This window comes from Gracilinanus agilis, chromosome 3 (genome assembly GCF_016433145.1).
Source record: "Gracilinanus agilis isolate LMUSP501 chromosome 3, AgileGrace, whole genome shotgun sequence".
NCBI classification, from domain to species: Eukaryota; Metazoa; Chordata; class Mammalia; order Didelphimorphia; family Didelphidae; genus Gracilinanus; species Gracilinanus agilis.
This window is the reverse complement of record NC_058132.1, coordinates 139,388,150-139,411,727: the sequence shown is the minus strand read 5'-3', so window position 1 is coordinate 139,411,727 and position 23,578 is coordinate 139,388,150. Positions and strand designations below refer to the sequence as shown.

At 36.2% G+C, this 23,578-nt stretch overlaps 1 protein-coding gene across 1 annotated transcript in view; it reads right to left on the bottom strand.

The window, feature by feature from the left end:
- The window catches only part of FLT1 (fms related receptor tyrosine kinase 1), a 205,990-nt gene that overhangs the window by 167,182 nt on the left and 15,230 nt on the right, over nucleotides 1-23,578 (bottom strand). Inside the window, exons 2-3 of the mRNA XM_044668966.1 lie at nucleotides 13,170-13,266; nucleotides 10,586-10,812 (exon numbers count right to left, since the gene is read on the bottom strand). Coding sequence (XP_044524901.1) covers nucleotides 10,586-10,812; nucleotides 13,170-13,266 — 324 coding nt within the window. The remainder of the gene's footprint in view (nucleotides 1-10,585; nucleotides 10,813-13,169; nucleotides 13,267-23,578) is intronic.

The window sequence follows — 23,578 nt, the reverse complement described above, 5'->3', positions numbered from 1 at the left end:
TTTTCTAAATTTTAAAGCATTTATCTTTCCTTTTTCTTTTTGGACAAATTTTCCTACTTATTTTATCCATAATCACTTCAAGACATTTTTGTACTTCAGACTTTTAAAAGTATTTTGTATCAACACCTTTCACATTTCCCATATGACATCAAATTACATAGGGGGGAAAGGCAATGAGCTTAATTTTGCTTCATGCAGACTTCATGCCTATGTTCGGAATTCAAAGATTCGACCTTGATCCCCTTTAAACAATCTTTCAAAGTTTCACTTTGGGTGGCTGTTTCAGGACTATGTTCATTTCATTTAGTGTCAGCTTTTATATGAGGTCCATTACGTGACATGTGGCACATAATCGTGCTGTCAGTAGCATGGATTATTGATGTTATCTTTTCAGGCTGGCACACTCAAAATTGGCAAAATGGAGCCCTGGGAGTGCCATTAAGTCTTTTCCCTTCATAAGAGAACCTGGCAGGGATCACAAAAATATTACAATGAAATTTGAGGAATGAGCTTTGTGAACACAAAAGTCTGAAGCAGGCACTAAAAGAGAAGGACTTGCCAAGGTTCCTGACTTCCAGCTGGCCCACCCCAACATAACTATTTCTGACTTAGTCTCACTTAAGCCTTTTCCCCAGTTCTGCCATTTTGTGTGACCCCAGAGACTTAGTTTCCTCAGTTGTAAAACAAGAAGCTTGGACTAGGTAATGGATTATAAATGTGGAAATGGAAGGGATCTTCAGAGTAATCTAAGTCGAATCCCTTCGTTTTACAGTTGCAGGTACTCAAGCTTAGAGATACTAACATATATTTAGAGATATTGCCTTAAGTCACACAAGTAGTAAGTGCTAGAGGCAGGAGATGAATTCAATCTTTCTGCTGTGAAATTCAGGACTCCTCCCACTGTGTCTACCATGCTGTCAACCTCTAAGTTCTTTTTGAGCTCTAAATTAATGATATTATGAACCTATAGTCAAAGTTTCTCTAAGAGACAAGGTTCAAAGAGGTCTGTTATAAAATGCAACTGAAGTAAGAGAGCTTGAAAAAATTGAAACCAAATTTCCCATCACAGGAAAAGAGAAAGTTAGTTAGCCAAACTTTCCCTTTCTATGTTCTGGCCCTTCTGTTTGGAATATTGGGTGCTCAGCATTGGAACTTCTTTCTCAGAAAAGCCAGATTACCAGTGGCAAGATTACAAGTGATAACACAAGAGGCAGAATGAATGGAGAAAAAAAGAAAGAAAAAGGAGAGAGAGAGGGTGAGACAGATAGAGAAAGTGAAAAAAGGAGGATACAGAGAAAGGAGTGAGAGAAAGAGACAGAGAAATAGAGACAGAGACAGAGAGAAAGAGAAAGAAGGGGGGAGAGAGATGGGAGTAAGTAAGAGACAGAAATGGGGACATACAAAGTGACAGACAGAGACAGAAGCAAACAGACAAAAAAGGGAGAGAGAGAGAAGGAGAGGGTTACACAGCAAGGAAAGATAGGGCTAGGTTTTTCAATAAAGTCTCTACCAAAAAAAAAAGGCTTTTGGAGTTCTCAGCAACAACATGATGACCATATTTTTGAACCCTAGAAAGAAACCTTTGTTTCATCTGCTTTCTGAAGAATGGCATAAAAATGTATAGAAATTAAACATCTTTTTAATAATATCCTTGATAAGGAATAGGGAAAAGCCTTTTCCCACCTCTAATGTGAAAAAAATAATTGAAGTATGTAATTATTTGGTTCATTCATCTCTGGATAGCGTATATATACTACGTGTACTATGCTCCTGATTGGATCTGCCTACTTCTCAAGGTATTTGATTGGATCTCACTATCTTCTCAGTATCCAACTGTCATTCCCTTGGCATTTTTTGGCAGTTGATTGGACCTCATTTATCATTTAAGTTCATAGGATCATAGGTTTAGAGAAGGAAAGAACCTTGTGGCCATCTAGTCCCAGTTTCCTCAGTTAAGCAGAAAAAGAAACTGATGCCCAGTGTTGAAATGACTTAACTTTTCCAAGGTCACAAAGGTAGTTTCTGTCAGAACCATAATTTAAGCCCAGGTCTTCTGATGTGAAACCAAGAGATCTTTGGCCTGGACAACACTGCTTGCTTCTCCTACTCTCTTGGGTTCAATTTGTTGGCATTTGATTGAATTTTCTGATTTCTTAGTATTATAATGCTGGATGAGGGAAACTGACCAGATTGTTCCCAGAAAACAGTCAAACATCTGAGGAGCAAATGCATTTTTTTTTTTCTAAGTCTAGATCAGTGATTCCCAAAGTGGGTGCTACCGCCCCCTGGTGGGTGCTGCAGCAATCTAGGGAGGCGGTGATGGCCACAGGTGCATTTATCTTTCCTATTAATTGCTATTAAAATTTAAAAAAATTAATTTCCGGGGGCTAAGTAATATTTTTTTCTGGAAAGGGGGCAGTAGGCCAAAAAAGTTTGGGAACCACTGGTCTAGATAAAGTTGTGTAAAATGCAAAACCAGAAGATTCCTAGTTCTCATTCAGGAAGACTTTGCAGAATGCCACCAGAGGCAAAATTTTTCAAATGCTGATTAGTTCTATTAGCTGTTGCCATTTTAAGATATGGTCTATCACACATCCCACCCTGTGCCTCTAAACTGAAACTCCCTGAGCTAGAGGCCAGCTTTCTCAACTTTATATGCAGAGAAGAGAAACTTAGCAAATATTTTTCCAAGTAGCTTCAACATTCACAGGTAAATTCATTAATTTATTTTCTCATTCCATCTAGTGGCTAGTAGAGCAGGTAATCTTGGACAATTCCACAATCAACAACTTTGGAAATTTGTTCTTTTTGGAAGACACAATGTTGGGCGAAAAACATTCTAAAAGGCAAGAAAGAAGAGCAAAGAAATAGCTCAAATGAAAAATTAGGGACTGCTCCGGGAGAGAAAATGAGGGTAGGAAACACAAGGTTTTGCTTGTTTGTTTCTTTTTTAATGGGTAAACTTTGGAAATTGACTGCAAAGAAGAAACAATGGGGCCAAGAAGTCAGTTATACATAACCTTAGAGAATTATGAGGGAACCAATTACCAGAAATTCAGCCAATCACTGTGACTAGAAGTTTGGAGTGTGTTTTTTGTGTGAGTTTTAAATTTTTTCTTCCCACAAAATGTAAACTTTTCCAGCCTATTTTTCCTTCTAAGGAATTTCCCATGAATAATACCAATGTTTTCACTTCAAAGTTTCTCTTCACAAAACAATGCCACTGTTGAAAATTTCTAGAGGCTTTGGAACGCCTTTCAGTCATGCAAAGTTCTCCCTGCCCATCTGCATTAATAACATTGCATAATGTAGTGTGTCTGACAGGTCAGCCAAACAAGCCAAAACATTAACACCTCCTTTTCAGCTCAGAATGAATGGTTCTGATCCTGTGCATATTTACATATGGTAAATGCCATTCAACTCACTAAAGGAGAAGAGAATATTAAAGCAACAAGACTCTCAGTAGATGTGCAGATTTGATTATTCTTTTCATTTCTATCCTTATCTGTAATCTTCATGCTATGACAAATCAATCAATAAATCAAGTATTTGTGGAATAGATAATGTCCACTGCACTCTGGGAAAAGATTAGATTTTTCATAGGCAGGAGGGATGCTTTTGAGGTCGGGGCCTAAACACATGATTTTATAGGTGTGGGGAACTCCCAGTATGGAACACTCACACACACACACACACACACACACACACACACACACACACACACACACACAGATTGGCAACTGGGTTATTTAGCATCAAATCTGGCCTCGGACACTTACTAGCTATGAGACACCTTAGGAATAACTTAACCCTGTTTGCCTCTGTTTCCTCCTCTGCAAAATGAGCCGGAGAAGGAAATGACAAATCACTCTAGTATCTTTGCTAAGAAAACCCCAAGTACAGTCATGGAGAGTTGGACACGACTGAAAAATGAATGAACAACAAATTTTTTCATCCTACTGAATTGCCTGAGAGCTTAAGTGGTTTGTCTTCTATCACTCTGCTACTCTCTGTTAAAGACAAGATTTGAACCGAGATCTTGAGAACAGCCCTTTATCTCATGAGGGACACTGGGAACCATTCATTGCATTAATTTAATTTTCAGATTCCATAGGAGAAGTTGCATCAGTGATATAGTATTGTCCTATAAAAATGCTGAATTTCTAAAATCATTACTTTATAATGCTGTATCCATATTATAAAACTCACTTAAGCTAAATCCTTTTAACTTGTAGCAGGCATGCTGGGTACCTCAGAGAGCAGATGCATATATATATATGTATATGCATATACATATATATATATATTTGTATATGTGTGTTATGTATGCATATGTATACATATGAAGGTGGGTGTATGATATCCATTAAAACTTGGAATTTCCGTTTCCAAATTCATCGAATGCAGTCTTTCCTTAAGAACTAGGATTCTACAGCTCTCTGAGTCTTTTTAAACTTTAATACTGGGCTCTCTAATGAAGCTCTCTGCATTCTCTGCACTACCTAGCACATTGCCTTACACATAGTAGAGGTGCCTTTACTGCTTGATAAATGGATGGATTTTGTGATGTCTCAAACTGAACTGAATACCACAGATTCGATTTCCCTTGTATTTTTCCTTAGGCTAAGTCTACTTTGAGGAAAGCACATCTTGGGAAACCCGTGGGTGTGTTTCAGAAAGCCACAAAACAGTTCAAGCTACATATGCATCCTGGGAGAGGAGAGATACTTCCCATTCCCACCTAATCTCAAATAAAGACATGCAAATGAACTCTGAGCATCCTTCCGCATGGGGTTTCCTAGCTAAATACCCGCAGTTGGTGGTATTTTCCTATATAAAGACCAACAACTATCTTCTCACAGTATAAATAGGGTACCAACTATTCCTTCATTTGTGACAATCTCCAACAGAGGAAAGAAGCACACAGCTTATCTCTTTGGAGTTGATGGGAAGTTGACTAAAACAACAGATAACACAAAGCTCTCTTCCCGTTTTGAATTTGTCCCATCAGCCCTACCCCAAAACAAACCCAGAAAGTAATTTTTTTTTTACAAAAGCATTTGGCAAACTGACTTTTTACAAACTAATACAAATAATTTGATCTTATTTAAGAAAAGAAAAAAAATCTGATATGTTTTAAAACTCAGCATCAATATAATCCATGGCCCCAAAGAGAAAAACATGCACTCGCCTGAAGTTAAAGCCAGATATTCTTAATGATTAGGCTTCCCCTCAGTATTTGCTGACCGCAACATTTTCCTTTATTTTTCCATAATTTCTGGTTATAGTCTCCATGTATCAAGTACCATTTCAACCTCAAATTAAGCTGTTATATAAATATCATCAGGTTTATACATGTGGGAGACACAATGCAGAGAAATCTAGCCTGCTGTGAAAATGCTTTGATACATTCACATTCATAAGTTCAGAGACAAAACAATTCAAGGGAAGAACAACAGAGAAGGATTATTTAAGAGAAAGAAAACAGACAGGCTTCCTATGTACTTAAAAGAAAACATACTTAATCACAACCCATAAGGTTAATTTTCTTTTTTCAAAAATATTTTCCAGGAGAGGAAATCATCTAAATACAATGGCAAAGCAATCAATAAATCAAGGATTTCCTGATAAAGACAACATGCATTAGAATGTAGGAAAAAAGAGATCTGCTGTCAGCAGAATCCAAACCTGTGATTTGACTGGTATTGACTGCTATCACTCGACTAGCCCCTCTAAAGACTAGAAAAGCAACCTAGAAATCATGATGGAGGAACTATGTTTGGAAATACTTCCTTGACTCCCACTTGAGGAGGTTTTTTAGTTCAGTAAAGAATACTGATATAGCAGATTAGAAATTAGAAGTTTAAAGCTCCATAAAACAATGGATTCCTATGATCTGAATATAAAATATTCAGGTATTTTCAAGTGGGTCTATCAGTCCCTTAGCTAGGTTTAGTTGAATGAATAACAAAACAACAGGGAGTCAAAGGATCATTGAGTTAGAGCTGAATAGTCTTTAGGGGCCTTGAAATTCAACTTTTTGTTTTCTACATGAGAAAATTGAGGAATAGAGAGTTGAGGTGACCTGGCTTGAGTCCCTCTGCTGGATGCCAGGCTCAGCTCTGCCACAGATTCACTCTGTGATGAGAACAAGCCACAATGTCTCTGGGTCTCATTTCCTCATCTGTCAAATGACAGGGTTGGACAAGATCATAATTAAAGTCATTTCCAGTTCTGAAATCCTATGATATATTACAGTCACACCCCTTGTTACCAGACTCATTTCGGTAAAACTCTGAAATGTATAGGATACACTCTCTGCTGTATTACTGGATCATAGACATTGGAAAGATGCTCAGAGTTCATCTAATCCAATCTCTTCATTTAACCAATGAGGAAACTGAGGCAGACAAAAGATAAGTGACTTGCCCAGGGTCACCCAACCTGATTTGAACTCAGAACTTTATTATTCTAAGTTCAATGCTTTTCCCACTATGTTATATTTTTGGTGTTATTCATTCATTCAATTGTGTCTTGACACTTTGGGACTCCTATAGAGATTTCTTGGCAAAGATCCTGCAGTAGTTTGTCATTTCCTTCTCCCATAGTTTAAGGCAAACAGAGATTTAAGTGACTTGCTCAGGATCATGCAGCTAGTAAGTATGTGAGGTCAAATTTGAACTCAGGTCCTCCTGACTCCAGGCCTGCTGCTCTATCCACTGTGCCACCTACCAGCCCAGAATTTATCTATCCGAAAAAGCTCTGTTCTGCTAGAAAAGTCATTCCAATAATGCTGCCATCACTGAAAATGACATTTTGTTTATTTATAAATTTTTATTTTTAAAATTTATCTTATCGCCTTATAATGTTCTTCATTTAGAATTTTTCTGCAGATTGCTTCTATTGTGCCCGTTATATAGTTCATAATAGTATAGTTTTGAACACAGAATCCAGTCAATAGTTACTAACAATGGACATAACACTTTAAAGTTTGCAAAACACTTTACATGCTTTAGTTTGTTTGAGTTTCACAACATTTGAAAGGTCAGTATTCAGACATTATTATCCCCATTTTGTGGATGTCAAAACTGAGGCACAAAGTTCTTAAATGGCTTACCCCAGGTCACATAATAAGTGTTGGAGGTAGGCTAAGGACCCAATTTTTCCTGATTCTCCATCCAACATCTTATGCCACAGACTTGGTCTCTTCTAATCCTAATGCCCCATTAATGTGAATGACATCTTTTCTTGTATGATACCACAAAACTTTACACTTTGAAAAATTTGCAAGAATCTATGGTTTTATCTGGTGGGTTGGTGAAGAAATGATCACTGAGGTGTGGTGGGGAAGGTTGTACAAGTTGTCAGTCATTCATTTTACCAGACTTGCTATTTGGAGATCTTTAATTCGGTGATTACGGGACAAACAATTAAAAATGTGATGCTGATACAAGCATGTAAAGTGCTTTACATTAGAATTTTTAAAAAATAGTTGACATTCATATAATATTTTGAGGTTTTTACAGTGTTTTACATGTCATTTTCCTAGCAAGGTGAATGCAAGAAAAGTCACTGATATTCACTTCAGTTCTCCAGTTCATGTGTTCGACGGTGGCAGAGTTGAAAGCAAGAATGATCATGTAAGTAGCATAAAAATGTGAGTGACTGAGGCAGGGATGGAAGAAAGAACTTCCAGCTGCAGTCTGGGTGTGTCCAAATGGGGCAATACGCCTACCCATCCTTTCTATATTTAGAAGGAAGTTCTCTGGAGTTTGTCTTAGAGAAAGAATCTTTCTGTTCTTCCCCTCTCAGGGAAATGGGGGAAGGGTTAGCCTGCCCCAACAACTCCAGACAGTAGGCTTTGTAACTAGAAAAGAAGAATCAAGCTGAATATAAAATATGGTACGATTTCCCCCAATACACCCAAGGTTCTTGTCTTCTTTTTTTGCTGAATCATTCATCTCTTGATGTTATTCTTTTCTCTTAATTCTGCACCTTTTCCATCTGGTCAAATTCCTTTCCAATCACACCCCTTTTCTTCTGACAGTGACAGATTAACTGCTATCATTTATAGAGTTTTCCCACCCATTTCCCTACTCTTGGATTTCAGCTTCAACATGTAATATTTGATCATTTTTAAAATAATTGTCATTGAAAAGGGCCAAATACTTTCCCATGATGCCACACTATGAGTCGGAACTTCTGCTGATGCTAGCCCCATTGGGAAAATGCACAAGAACAAGCTATCAACTCTAAGCTACTTAGCAAATGTCCAAATTACCACTTAGAGAGTTGAAGTCTGTCCACATAGGAAGAAGGGAGAAAAATAACTGAGGGAAGGTACGTATGAAGAAATGTGGTAGAAATTAGAGCAATAACAACAGTTATTTTCAAGTGGAAAGATCTGTGGTCTCAGTGACAAGAGACTTTGAAATGGATTCTGGTTTTGAAACTTATTTAGTTATAAGACCATGAGTGATACATAACTTCTCTGATCTATAATTCTGGTCTTTTAAGAGAATAGAGATAATCAAATTTATATTGCCTTCCTCCCAGAGTTATAATAGGAAAAACATTTTGCAAACCACCAAGTGCTATAAATGTGAGTTCTCAGTATTGCTATTATAACGTTATAATAATAAAAGTTTGGGGGAGCAATAAAGTCCCCTTAACCACTTCTTTTTTAACTAAGAGCTTCCTACACAGCATTGCAAATAGCAATTTTGTTTGCATCCAATCATTTCACTATTCCATTTATCTCTCTTCTGAATGCCTAAAATTTCCTTCAACCAGACCCTTTACCTCTAGATAGCTTCTGCCTTATTCCTCACAGACTCTTTCAAATCCCACATGAAAATTAGTTTTTCACTGATATTTTCCATTATAGGTTAGCTCTTCAATTAATGTCCATTCTTAATTTTCTTTTTAAAAAGTGTTAAGAAATGAGGTACAGACTCATAAATATGTTCATCATAAATACAATTGTCAAGGAATTGAAGAAAGGCACCACCTTCTGCCTCAGAGAGGAAGGATGAAAGAGTTACTTAAAGGAAAAACTCTAGAAGATGCTGACAGAACCTGGAAGAAGGTATATAAATGGTGGTGCATCCCATTGTAGATGAGTCACTTTTCAATGAGTCAATGGGAATCTCATCCAAGATTTGTATTTTTTTCTTTGTATTTAGTTAGCATCTGCTGACTCCTCAGTGCATCTCCAAAGCTAGCTTCCAAGGGAAAGGATCTACACTGGGTAGTCATACCACCAATTCAGAGAGTTGTTTTTTGCTATTGTTTATTTCTGAAATATTTTTGTAGTTCCACCAGAAGGTCACTAAGGACTTAGGGTTTTATTCTATATGACTTAAAGCTCTGAGAAAATCAGTGACACACATCCCCACCAAAGTAAGTAATTATGAAAATGACAGCAGTTCCATTTCCTTACTCTTTCTGGAAGACGTATAAGCCCCAAACTTGTCAATTTGTATTTCTTAAGTCTCTAAAAAGTTGATGCTCTAATTTGTTTGCTTTTTCTCTCCATCTTATAATTAAATGTGCTCACTGTCAAAAAGCAATAAAGTCCAAGCGAAATTGAAACAACAACAGAAAGTGGTCTTCTTTAATCTTTTAGATTATTATCTTAAACAGTATTTCTTGTGATTATTCAAAAATGAGTACTTAGCCACTAAACAGAAACTTGGTGACAATGTCTGAATATATTTTTATATATCAAAAAATTAAAGGTCATTATTAAATTAAGAACAAACAACACCATATACTTGATTTTCCAAAATAAGAACAGTAACAAAGTTATTAGTGAAACACACAGACTTGTGTTACAACATCTAAATCAGTGGTTCCCAAACTTTTTTGGCCTACCGCCCCCTTGCCAGAAAAAATATTACTTAGCCCCCGGAAATTATTTTTTTTTTAATTTTAATAGCAATTAATAGGAAAGATAAATGCTGCAGCACCCACCAGGGGGCGGTGACACCCACTTTGGGAATCACTGATCTAAATCATTGTTTTGGAGGTCAAATACAAGAAAGAATGGACATGCATAGGAGGATGTTGTAGCTTTAAGAGACAAGTTCTAGTTTTTGTTTGGACCTCAAGAAAATCAGATAAAATGATAATCTATCCCTTTAAAATACCTATGGAGGGGGCAGCTGGGTGGCTCAGTGGAATGAGAGCCAGGCCTAGAGACAGGAGGTCCTAGGTTCAAATCTGGCCTCAGACACTTCCTAGCTGTGTGACCCTGGGCAAGTCACTTGACCCCTGATTGCCTAACCCTTACCACTCTTCTGCCTTGGAGTCAATACACAGTACTGACTCCAAGACGGAAGGTAAGGGTTTTAAAATAAATAAAATAAAATAAAATAAAATAAAATAAAATACCTATGGAAATTGATAAAAACCAATCCCATCATTCCATAATGCTTTTATGGGTTCTCCTTTCAGTGATATTCAATATTTCAATTCATCTTATTTACATCAAGTAGAAACATCCCCATTATATAGACACATGCTTAATTTGTGACCAGTTGGGATGCAATGTCAAATGTTACTTAGAAAGCAACACTCTTACCATTAATAAATACGTAGATTGTAGATTCTGTTCTCTTTTTCTTTGAAACAGGTGCTGATAAGTATCTGCAGCTGTAGTAGCCTGTGTGATTGGCCTGTGCCCTGGCCAAGGTCAGAGTGCTGCAAAATTGTTTCCCATTCCTCCCACAGACAGATGTGGTGATGCTCAGCCTTTTGCTTTCTTTACTCACAGTCTTAGGCAAAGACCATGAATGGGCCACTTCCCCCCTGCAATCAAAGATAAGGAAACAAAAAACAATTAGATCTGAGTGTTTGTGGCACAGTCTCAGTTCCCAACCATTCATTTTTTTGGGACCGCTATTTTGGGGTCCTCTCTAATTGTGGCAATCTTCCTCTTCACACAAAAGCAATACATTTTTTTTTAAGTTTTAAAACAATGCTTAGAAGAAGGAATCAAAGAGTCTTAAGGTTTGATTTCTCCTCAATCTATGTTATAATAATAACTCCAAATTGACAAACCAAAACCTTGCCAGCATTTGTCATTCCAAACCCCCCTACATTTCTCCTTCTCCCTTCCTTTCAGTAGAGGACCCTGACTCATTTTTTATATCAAAGTAATCAACATCATATGATTGCTCCTTTATGTCTCCAATTCTCTAGCTCGAATCTCCCCAAACCATCCCCTATTCCTTTTCTCCATCAACTTGATTTTCAAAAATAAGAACAGTAACAAAGTTGTTAGTGAAACACACAGGCTTGTGCCAAGCCTTCTCCATGTGGAGGGCAGCTCTTCTACTTGTATCCTTGATACCTTCTTATATCCCCTAGGAATTTGCCACTTTAATTATTCCCTTACTTGCTGATCTTAAATTCCTTTCCTGTTGCCTAGGAACATGTCCAGATCTCCCCTATACTCATATACTAATCTTCCTTTAACTCTGCTCTCTCTTCAAGCTATTATCTTATATACATATATATAATGTCTCTTCTCTTTCATAGTCAAACTGGAAAAGGTCATTTATATTCGTATATATTTCCATTTCCTCATCTTCCAATCCTTAACTCATTGAAGTCTGATTTCCAAATTCATCCTTTACCAATTATCTTTTCATCACTGGATGTTCTTGATCACACCTTCTTCTTGGTTGGTATTCCTCCCTCCATGGGTTTTCATGACCTTGCTCTCTTAGTTCTCCTCCTAACTGTCTGAATGCTTTCTCAGTCTACTTTGCTGGATTGTCATTTATGTCTGACCCTCTATAAATGGGCATGTCTCATTTGGTCTCCTGGCTTTCTTGCCAGCTCACAAGGGTGCTGTTTTCATCTGTATGCAAAAGATCTACATATCTAGTCTTCAACTCTGCCTGCTCCTTCCACTGGATGCCCTTGAATATCTCGAGTACAACAAGTCCAAAACAGAGATCATTATGATTTTCCTCACACCAATCCCTCTTTTTAACTTCCTCACCTTTGTTAAGGGCACCGCCATACTTATGGTCAACCAGAATCACAACTTTGAAGTTATTCTCAACTCTTTACTCTCCTTTATCTGTCATATCTGAGTAATTGCTTAGAAGTCAATTCTACATCCAATATTTCTTGAAGCTGTCCGCTTCTCTTCTTTCGCACGGCTACCGTAATAGATAGAGCTATCATCACCTCCTGTCTGGATTATTGCAACAGCCACCTGCTTGGCCTTCCTGCCTCTAGTCTTTCTCCTCAACAAACCATCCTTTCTATATACAGCTGCCAAAGTGATATTTTTAAAACTCAAGTCTGACCATGATGTTCCCCTACTCAAAAAGCTTCAGTGACTCCTGCTGTTTCCAAGATAAAATACAAACCTCTTATTTGACATTTACAGTCCATCGCAATGTGGCTCAGACTTATCTTTTTAGCCCGACTTCACATTATTCTTACTCATGAATTGTACTTGCAGACTTTGTACATGCATTTGTATTTTGTACATGCATGTGGACTTCCCTAATTACTATTCTTCAGATATAAATACCTATATTTTTTGCTCCATGTCTATTTACAGGCTGAACCCTATGATTGAAGTGTTTTTCTTCTTATCTCTGCCTCTGGGAATTCCTAGCTTCCTTTAAGATTTACCTCGTGTTACTTCCTTCATGAGTTCTTTTTTGGTTCCTTGAAATTTAATCTGTATGTGTGTGTGTGTGTTTAGATATATGTATCTATAAAATAATAGATATAAAACTTTATCTATAAAACTTTTGATATGTATTTATTTATATTTATTAAATTTTAATGTATAGATATATAAAACACAATGTGATATTTACTCATTGGTTTAATTGCTATTTCTTCCTAGAGAATATAAATTCTTTGAGGTCAGGGACCGTTGAATTTTTATCTTTGTATTTCCAGTACACTGCCTTCTTTGTGCATAGGAAGCATTTAATAAATACCTATTAAATTGGATTGAATTGAATTAAACTGAATTGATGGTCTTGAATCAACTTCATCTTTCCTGGACACTTAATATGGTATGCCTCCCTAAGGGACTAATTCAAAATGGTACCAGGGAATGACTAGAAATAGGGCAGGAAATACTGGAACTACCTATAGATCATTATCCCAAGCCAAACCCCATCACTCACCTGCATTTAAGATATAACGTCTGATCTGCTTGCATGACATATTGTGTGCCTTTTAAACTTAGTTCAGGTCCTTTTAATTTTGACCCTGAACTGGATCCTGAAAAAAAAAATGAAATTAATTATTATTGGTAAGTTACCCCCACCTTTTTCTTCTTTCAATTCTACCTTCCTTCTAAAGGACACATTTTCACCTTGAACTTCCCACCTCTGTCTCTAAGATAAGGGTCTCAGATTCTGTTGATCAAACAGAAGCCAGTAATGGCAATAATTAAGAGGGCTGAGAGAACTTTCTTGCATTTTACTTCTTTGGTATGATTTGTTTCCACAACAGCAGTTCTTTGTTTATCATCTGACACCATATACTCTAGAAGAGAAAAGGCTTCCTTGTTTTGGTCTTTACAAGATCGAACAGATCTTGTCAGAATGCTATACTATACTATACCGAGGGAAGAATAGAGAGAGCAGCCCAGCTGCTAGGTTGAATGCTACCTCTGCCATTTTTGTACAAATAAGAAGCAGCAGCGTGGCAAGCTGGCTAGGGAAACAACCGGCCTTGGGGTTAGGAAGACTGAGGTTCAGACTCTGCTTTATGGTCACATACTTGTTATATGACCCTAGTCAAGCTGCTAAACTTCTTGGCGTATCAGGCAGTTATCTAAAATTATAGTCATGGAGTTTACCCAGCAGAAATTCTCCATACCATGGAATTGTAGGCCTGCATATATTTTAAAAAATAAATATTCACATATGTGTAATTTAAATGATACATTATATACAGTTTTATACACTTTCCTCAAGAAAACTGATACCTTGGTTCCACTCACTATTCTCTTTCCTCACTTCTGAACAATGCAATTTGGCTTTTGAGTTCATCATTTAACTGAAATTATTCTCTCCAAAGTCACCAGTGATTCCTTAATTGACAAATCCAATGGCCTCTTCTCAGTCTTCATTTTTCTTGACATTTCTACAGCCTTTAGTTCTATCGATTCTCTCCTCCTCCTAAATTCTCACTTCCCTATTGCTTCTTGTGACTCCACTCCCTTCTAAAACTTTTCCTATTTCCATAACTTCTCTTTCTCAGTCTCTTTTGCTGATTCTTCATTCACATCATGTCCAGGATATGTATTCTCTTTTCACTCTATACAATCACATGGTGATCTCAACAGTCTCCCTCACTTCAATTATCAACCATATGAAAATCTGTTTATCCAGCCCTAACCTCTCTCTTGAATTCCAGTCTCAAATCACCACTTCTTGGATATCTCAAATCCAATGTTTCATAATCATCTAAAACTCAACATATCCAAAACATAACTCATTATCTTTCACCCCTCTTAAAACTTCTCTATATTTAAGGGTACCCTCATCCCTCCCAGTTATCAAGACTTGCAGCCCCAATAGTATGCTTGACTTCTCAATTGAACTTTATTTACTTAGCTACTCAGTTATTCTCACCTTATTTATCCAAACTATTGCCACATCTTGTCATTTCTCCCATACTATAAAGTTTCCTTTATCTCCAATCATACAGTCACCCCTGCAGTTCAGGCCTTCATCACTTTGTGTCTAAATGTTCCCATAGTCTCCCCATCTCAAGTATTTCCCAACCACAATCCATCTTTCACTCAGCTGCTAAAGTGATTTTTCTAAAGCCTAGGTCTGACGGTGTCCATTGTCAACTCAGTAAACTTCAGTGATTCCCTACTACGTCCAGGATAAAATATAAAGTCTTGCTTTTATTCTTTAAAGTTGTTCCTATCCCAGCCCCTGCCTACCTTAATAGTGGCCTTATGCTTTATTCCCCTGATCACATTCTAGGCTACAGGTTCTCTGGCTTAGTTTCTCACACCTACATCTCTCATCTCCAAGCCTTTGCACTATCCCCCATTCCTTGAATGTTCTCTCTTCACCTTCAGCTCTTAGCTTCAATGACTTCCCTCTCAGTTCGAATCTCACCTTCTTCCAAGGGTTCTTTCCCGGTCTACCCAGTTGCTAATATCCTCTTCTCTGAGGTTATCTTATATCTATTCCAGATATTTCTTTTAATTATTCATATATTGTCTCCCTCATTAGAATATATGCTCCTTGAGGGCAGAAATTATTTTGCTTTTTTCATAACATCCCTAGACTTAGCACAGTGTCTGCCATGTTGTTAGTTCCTGCTAAATGCTTCGCGACTGTCTTATTGACAATTATAATTTGATTCACACAACTTTAAGTGTTATCCCTATCTCATTTACAAATGAGACAACTGAAATTGTTTCCATTATTCAATAGCTATAGTTTCCGAGAATAAAGTCAGAGTGGGAAAGTAAATCTTCTATATGTGCTGACCCAAATTAGGGCGAATTATTTCCCTTAACACACCAACCATGATAGTTTGTAGAAGAGCAGTTTAGCAGGTTTAAGTGCTGAGTTAAAGGTCTGTGAGACAAAAATGTGAGATTCTATGACTATCTCCTTATTTTCTATTTGATACCATAATATCCCTAACTATAGATTGTAATGATGAGACCACTTCCATGTATTTTTAAGATATTAAGTTGTTGTGTTCCACTAAAGTCCCATGCCAACATATCATCATGGCATGAAGATAACCTTAGGTTCTCAGAGTTAATGTTGGTGGAGGATAGGTTTTGGAAGTATCCACTAAGCTGGAGAGATTCTGAATGTTCAATCATTTTTTAGTAGTGTCCAACTCTTTGTGACCCCACTTGGGGTTTTCTTGGCAAAGATACTGGAGTGGTTTGCTGTTTCCTTCTTCAGTTCATTTTACAGATGAGGAGACTGAAGCAAGTTAAGTGATTTGTCCAGGGTCACACAGCTATAAGTGTCTGAGGTCAAATTTGTATTCAGGAAAATGAGTCTTCCTGACTAGATTTCCAACCCTAACACTCTATCCACTTTCTCTCCACTGATCAAGCTAGCCAAGCAAATGTGGGCCCAGCAATGATCTATTGTCTGAGAACCTGAATGACGGAATTTAGAGATGCTCATTGTGAGAATGTTGGCCACAGCACTTATGAAAGTTAGCTAATAAGTCTTTATTCATTTGCCCTCCTCTACCAGTCTTACCTTCAAGCAAACAACAGTGAAATTGTGTTACCAGCTGCTTCCCAAATTCAGCATACCACCTTCTGCCTGCATACAGTCACCCAAGATGTCTAGAATGCACTTCTTCCTCATTTTCCTCTCATAGGACACTTTTTCTTCTTTAGAAGTTCAGCTTAAACACTCCCTTCCTCTTTGAAATCTTCCTAGGTTTGCCTTATCACAGTCTTTTTCCATATCAATTGTCCTTGTACCATGCATATTTATATTTTATCCCCCCATTAACATGTGAGTTCCTTAAGAGTAAGACCTTTTTTACTTTTCTAAGTGTATCTCTAGCATTCAGCACATAGGAAAGCCTTAACGTTCATTCATTCATTCATGTTTTGTCATATTTTGTCTTTGAATCTCCTGTGCCTAACACAGGACCTTACATATAGTTTGTTTACACAATCTTCTATTCATCCTCATTTTTTTCATTCATTAAGCCCCACTATCTCATTGTAACATTATTAGGAGATGATTTCTAAGAGTAAATTTACTGTGATTCCACTGTGGAGCTCTAAGGGAGATTGGAATTTTCCACTCCTCTACATTAGCAGCCAGAGTTTTCTGAATAAAAAGAATTACTTCCTTTTCTTCCCCCTCCCATAAAATAGTCTGTCTGCAAACTATTGTTTTCATTTCTGTTAAGACAAGCCATCCAAAACCATACTGGGTCATAATTATGACCAGGGGAATCTTAAAAATAAAATGAATCTTTTTCATCCTACAGATGAGGAAACTGAGACCCAGAGTCTTGCCCCAGGTCAAATAGGCAGTAAGCAGTATATTCAGCAATGGAACCCCAGTTCTTCTGACTCCAAATCTAACTATATTTCCTTTACATCACACTGCATTCTTTATAGCTTGGTTTTCCCAGTGGCAAAAGACAGAAAATGATCTTGCTCTTTAGTCCTCTGTGAAGAGGTCAGATATTCTATGGCCTCTATACTATTTGGTTCATTGGTTTTTATTTATTTGTTTGTTCATTTAAAAGGCATCTTTGCATGTGTTTTAAAAGTATTGTTTGGTCTCCTGGAAAGAGGTTTCATATCTAAAATATATGCTTTCTCAAATTTATGGGAATAAGAGCCATCCCCCTAATGATTAATGGGCAAAAGAGATGAATATTCAGTTTTTAGATGAAGAAATCAAAGCCATGTATATAGGTACATGAATAAATGCTCTAAATCACTACTGATTAGGAAAATGCAAACCAAACCAATCCTCTGAGATACCTAAGGATAAAAAGGCAAAATAACAAATGTTGGAGGGGATGTGGAAAAGTGGGGACACTAATACCCTGTTGGTAGAACTGTGATATAATAATAACACTGCTAGGTCTATTTCCCAAGAAGATCAGGAGAAAAAGAAAATTTCTAGCATTTGTCATTTTTTTGGGCATCGTTGTTAATCTGATAGGTGACAGGTGGTCCCTTAGAGTTGTTTTAATTTTAATTTTTCTAATTTCATATGATCATTGATAACTCTGATTTGTTCTTTTGAAAACTTCCTGTTCATATCCTTTGACCACTTATCAATTGAGGGATAGCTTTTATATTATATAATTGGTTCAGTTCCCTGTCTATTTGAGAAATGAGGCTTTTATCAGAGAAATTTGCTATAAATTCCATCCCACCTCCCACCCCGCCTCATTTCCTGCTTTCCTTCTAATTATGGAGTCATTGTTTTGCTTGTCCAAAAATGTTTTTATTTTATGTAATGAAAATTATCTATTTTTATCTCCTACAAGCCTCTCCATCTCTTGTTTTGTTATGAACTCTTCTCTTATCTAGAGACATGACAGGTCATTTTTTCCCATACACTCCTAATTTGCTTATGATATCACCTTTTATGTCTAAACTGTTTTGAGCTTATCTTGTTATGAGGTGTGAGAAGTTGATTTATGCCTAATTTCTGCCAGACTTTGTTCCAGTTTTCCAAACAGTTTTTGTTAAATAGTAAATTCTTGCCCCAACAGCTGGGATCTTTGAGTTTATCAAATATTAGGTTGCTATGCTTATTTGCTTTTCTGTTGTTATGTACCTAATCTATTCCATTGACCAACTACTCTTTATCTTATCCAGTACCAAATTGTTTTGCTATTTGATCCATTGTTGACTAACAGAAAGAACTATCCAGGCCATTTCTTTCTAAATTTTGGACAAACCATTCTCCCTCACTCACTAAATCACAGATTTAAAAAAAATTATCCAAAAACTTTGGATTTACACCTCTCATCTCCATAATTTTTCTCCCAAGCTATGCACTGCGTAAAACTGAATGGCTCTTTTGACTTCAATGGAGGAGTGAATTGTGTCCAAGGAAAGTGTCTGAATTTATGGTTACAATTAAAATGCAATCAAAAGAATTACCGTTCACTCTAAGACCCTTCCAGACCAAGAGGATATTTAAATGCCTCAGTGAATCTGTGCCACCATGGTCCAGTGGAGAGAGTACTGGATTTGGAGACAGGAGACTTGGATATGAACTCTGTCTTAAAAATTTATTAGCTCTGCGACCTTGGTCAAGTCAGTATAACTCTTAAAGCCCATTTCCTCAACTGTAAAATGGGTATAATAATACTCGACTGCCCTTACAATGTTGTTATGAGAAAAGCGTTTTGAAAATGTTAAAGTTCTTTACAAACATGAGTTACTATTCCCCCATAAGGACAGATTACAAGCAATCTATGATTTATGCTCCTGTGAGACTCTTTTCCATGTTCTACAATGCATCCTCCATGGAGAATCTACCCAGGGTGCCGGAGACTCTCCTCTAGATCATTTTGTTTGGCTAACTATGAGAATTATGAAAAAATACAGTTCTGGCTAGCCTCCATTGAGAAATTTGTTCCCTTTCTTATCCAAAATTGTATCATACCTTTCACTTCAGTGAGAAATAATTAACTAAATTCCCAATGCAAGGAAGAATTAATATACAAATAAAAATTCTGAAAGACAAGCTCTATTTTTCCCTATTTGATTTTAAGTACTATCCACTGGATTTAAGTCCTCAATCTATCACAAACTAGCCTTTTAACTTGAGACAGTATTAATAATAGTTAGCATTGATGGGGTACTTTAATATTGGAAAACGCTTTACATACATTATCTCATTTGATCCTCAGAACAACTTTGTGTAGATGCTATTATTATCCTTTTTTTTACTGATGAGTAATTTGAGGCTGAGAGAGGTTAAGTCATCTGCTAGGTTACTTTGCTAACTGTCTAAGGTAGGTTTTGAATTCAGATCTTCTTGACTCAAAGTCTATAACATCTAGCTGCCAATTGGGCACATCACATAACATTTCTAGGTTTCATTTTCTTCTTCAAATAAAGTATTGACCTGGATCAATGGTATCCAGTGATTTTTGCTTTATGAGCCACTTCAACTCCCCAAACGTGTGGTGAATCTCCAGGGTTTTAAAAAAAATGTATTATTCATAATATTCTTTTAGATTGATTCATTAAACGCTCACAATTACTACTGCAATTTTTGCCCCTCAAAACTCCAAATACAAATTTATATTATATAATTACAAAATATAAATTTTATCTTATCTAAAATTATTTTTAAAACTCAAATTATGAAACTAATTATTAAAATTATTATGATCTTATATAGAACTTTCTGTAAGAGTTAAAAGAAGTAATTTAGCAAGGTCTCATATTTACTATTATTTGTAAGACTTCATATTCGAATCTTTCATTTTATAATTATTTTTGTTGAATACAAATAACATTTTAAATGAAATAAGTTGCAACTTTGAAGACGTACAATATAATAATCATTTGCAAACTTAAATTTTGATGCCAGATATTTTTACTTGAACAAAAGTTTTTAACATTTGACGGTCTTAAACCTGGTTCCAAATGAAGTTTATTTCTGTATTTTGTTTTAAACCAAGAAGAAAGTGAAAATACTCACACAAATATGTGGTAGAAAAATAATAAGAGAATTTTATAAGCTGTCTTGCTCAGAAATGGAAATTCACTTAAAAAATTATAGCCACCTAACTAATTGACAAAAGCGAAGAGCTTGTTATGATACAAAATATTTGTTTTCCTACTGGCTAATAACAAGCATACTACTTCATTTTTCATAATGTTACATATAAATAACCTCTGTAAGGAAAACTTCAGCTGTGACATTCTTTTCTTCTCCCAGTGGTGCACTAGCTACACTCTCACAGAAATTCTCTTTTGGGTTAACCACTGTTGCCAACCAGTTCATTTGAGAATCAACCAATAGAAAAGCATTGTAATATAGAGGATAATTTAAATTGGAAAATAGCTGTAATACTTCAATGAGAAGCAATATAAGATGTATTTCTGCAGAACATTTATGATGACATGTGATAGTTTTAAAATGGCTTGCAACATGCATGACTAGCAATGATAATTTTCATTCAGCCTGACATTTGTACTTTAACTTGGTTGTGTGATTATAGAGGTGATGGGGCATGAATTCAGTTTAATAGAGAAGATAAGAGAGCTATAGTATACAAAACACAAATGTGGGTATGTGCATACATCTGATATTGAGAATCTAATGTCAAACCCTTGTGGCATTTTGCAAACAATTTGATAATGTGTTGAGAAATTACAATAACACATGGCACTTAGAAGCAGTAGGAGTTTCATATGTGTTCCATGAATACCAAAACGATTACATACATGATTATGGTAGGTTTCAATTTCTGGAGAAACAAAGTTATAATATTTATAATATGCACATGTTTGTCACAAAGGAAAAATATATTTGTAACATTATTATTAAATATTTACTATTTAAGATGCTATTAGAAAACTTTTAGTTTGACTCCCTTGGACCACTGTCTCAAACCCTTAAGTGTTTACAACTGACAAAACAGCAACCACTTACAAAGATAGTTGCCAAAATCTTTTTATAGCTCTTACATTTAATTATTCTATAGTTAATTCTATGAGAAAATATGTTAAAGTTAAAAATGAAGTTTCAAAAACACTTATGAGTAAAAATTGGGCAACATAGTTTGTGTTAGATTATGTGGCTTATTTGAAGGCTTCAAGAATGTATTGATTTGCCTGTACAATTTGTATGGTTATCCAGACTCAAGTTGTTGTTATTTGAAGTTAAAGAAACTATTTCTTCATTATTTAGTTTCACTGGTTAAACTTAAAAAGAGTAATCCCAAGGCATGTCTTTGGGACAAGCATTCTATTTTCCTTTTTCAAGAGGTCAAAGGGGATTGAAAGGTTCATTTTCTGTTTTTCTTAAAGTCTACAGAGCAGATGCCAGAAAATTAAATGGTACTTGCACCATTTGAGTTTTTCAGCACTGAAGGTGGTTCATGAAACTAACCATGATGTTCACTGAAAAAAATATTAATTTTTCTACTTCCAAAACTTTTGGTTTCATGGCAAGAGGTTACAGGGGTTCATAAGATTGTGTGTATGTATGTATTTGTGTACAAAATTTTCTCTCTGGGAAATTTAAAACTATTTTTTATAATAGAACTAGATTTTTCCATTACATTTTCCTTTCAGCTGGGGCAGAGTTTGAAAGAAGTTCTTGCTATGCCAAGATTGAGAAATCACCTCATGCATTAAGATAGCAGGAAGCTCTGATTCAGTGCTAACTAATCTCTTTTGTAGATAAGCTTATTTGCTACTTTAAGACAGTAAACTTAGATTGTAGACTATCTGAGATTAGACTAGGTAATTGATCTTCATTCCTATCCAGCAGTACAGCAGAAATATTCAAGTAGCTGTCCAGCACAGGAATTCAGATTCAAAATGCATGTTGGTACATTTAACATGGAACTTGTGTCTAACTCCCAAGGATTTTCATTTTCTTATACATCCTTTTACCATGTTGGATCCACTACTTTACATCAGAGAATCAGTCTTAGAACCGGACTAGAAGACATTTATTCCAGCCCTTCTTTGAACTTACAAAATGGAAATTATTTCCTGTTTCAGTGAATCTGTTATTAAAAAGTAGCAAAAAACACCAATATCCAGAATATGACACTACCAGTCCCAAGATATATTAAAGGAATTTCAGAATGGAAACTACTGTCCAGAATTCAGACGAGACTTTAGATGTCACAAATTTCTTTAACATTTCAAGCCAGCAATTAACCATGAACACAACCACAAACATTTCAGCAATTCCATTGTAGCCTTATTATTTTTAAATGACTCTAAATGAACAGCATATTTTAGATTGTGTTCAGCAAAAGCCAAACATGGAACCTATGATAGCATTTAAAATGGATAGAACAAAGAACAGAGAACTGCCTTAACACCACAAGGAACTTTGCATGAAAAAAGCTAAAACTTTTGCATGACATCTATTTGCTGGGTCATTACCATAACTGATTTTTCTTTAACTTTACAAAAATAATTTAAAGGAAATTACTAGATAGTTTGAATATTTACCAGGAAAAATTAAACACCACAGAAATTCCTACTGTCAATATTTATAAGGGAACTACGTTTTCAGGGGGCCTCCCTATGCTGCATTTTACTTGACACTGGCTTCTCCGAGGGGTCATAGTTTAACAGGGCACATTCATTTATCATTACGCCTGTCACCAGGCGACCTTAAGGAGCCTACCCTTCCAATGACCTACACCCATGTGCAGCTTCTTTTCGTGTGACAACCTCAGTTAGTTAAGGTCGGCCAGTGAGAATTCTCTTGCCGACAAGGTGTTGTTACCTTCCTCCCAAAATGTTCTTACTCCCAACACTCCAGACCTCCTTTTTCGACAGTAAAGGAAACAACATTCTCCACAGAACTGTGTGACAACATGCCATTTTAATTTACCATATACTATTCCAAGTCATGTGAGTTGCTTGACAGGTAAAGAATTGGTTGATGGTGGATGGAAGATAAAATTTATAGAGTGTTCTGTGTAGACCCTTCATAGGGAATTGAGCAAAACAAAAGTTCATTACTCCCACAAAAATGCTTAAAGGAAGCTTTATCTCTAGAAGGGCTATTTCTCTACTTTCTGTGTCTGTTAGGAATAAGGGGTAATATTGACCAACATATTAACACTTTTGAATATTGCTGTATTAAAGTGCTATCTTCCACTGAGCAAGAATCTTACAGGTAACTGCTAATTGCATTATACCATTTTCCAGGTTGATATGTGAATCATTTTCACGTTAAGATTTTATGCATATCTATTGAATTCTGGTGTAAGAAAGCCTGAAAACTGGCTGCCTTATAGAACAAAGAGGACATTTCAGTAAATATTGATACCTAGATAGGCAAAAGGTTGCATATATAGCATTTGGGAGTTATATAAATAACTCTCT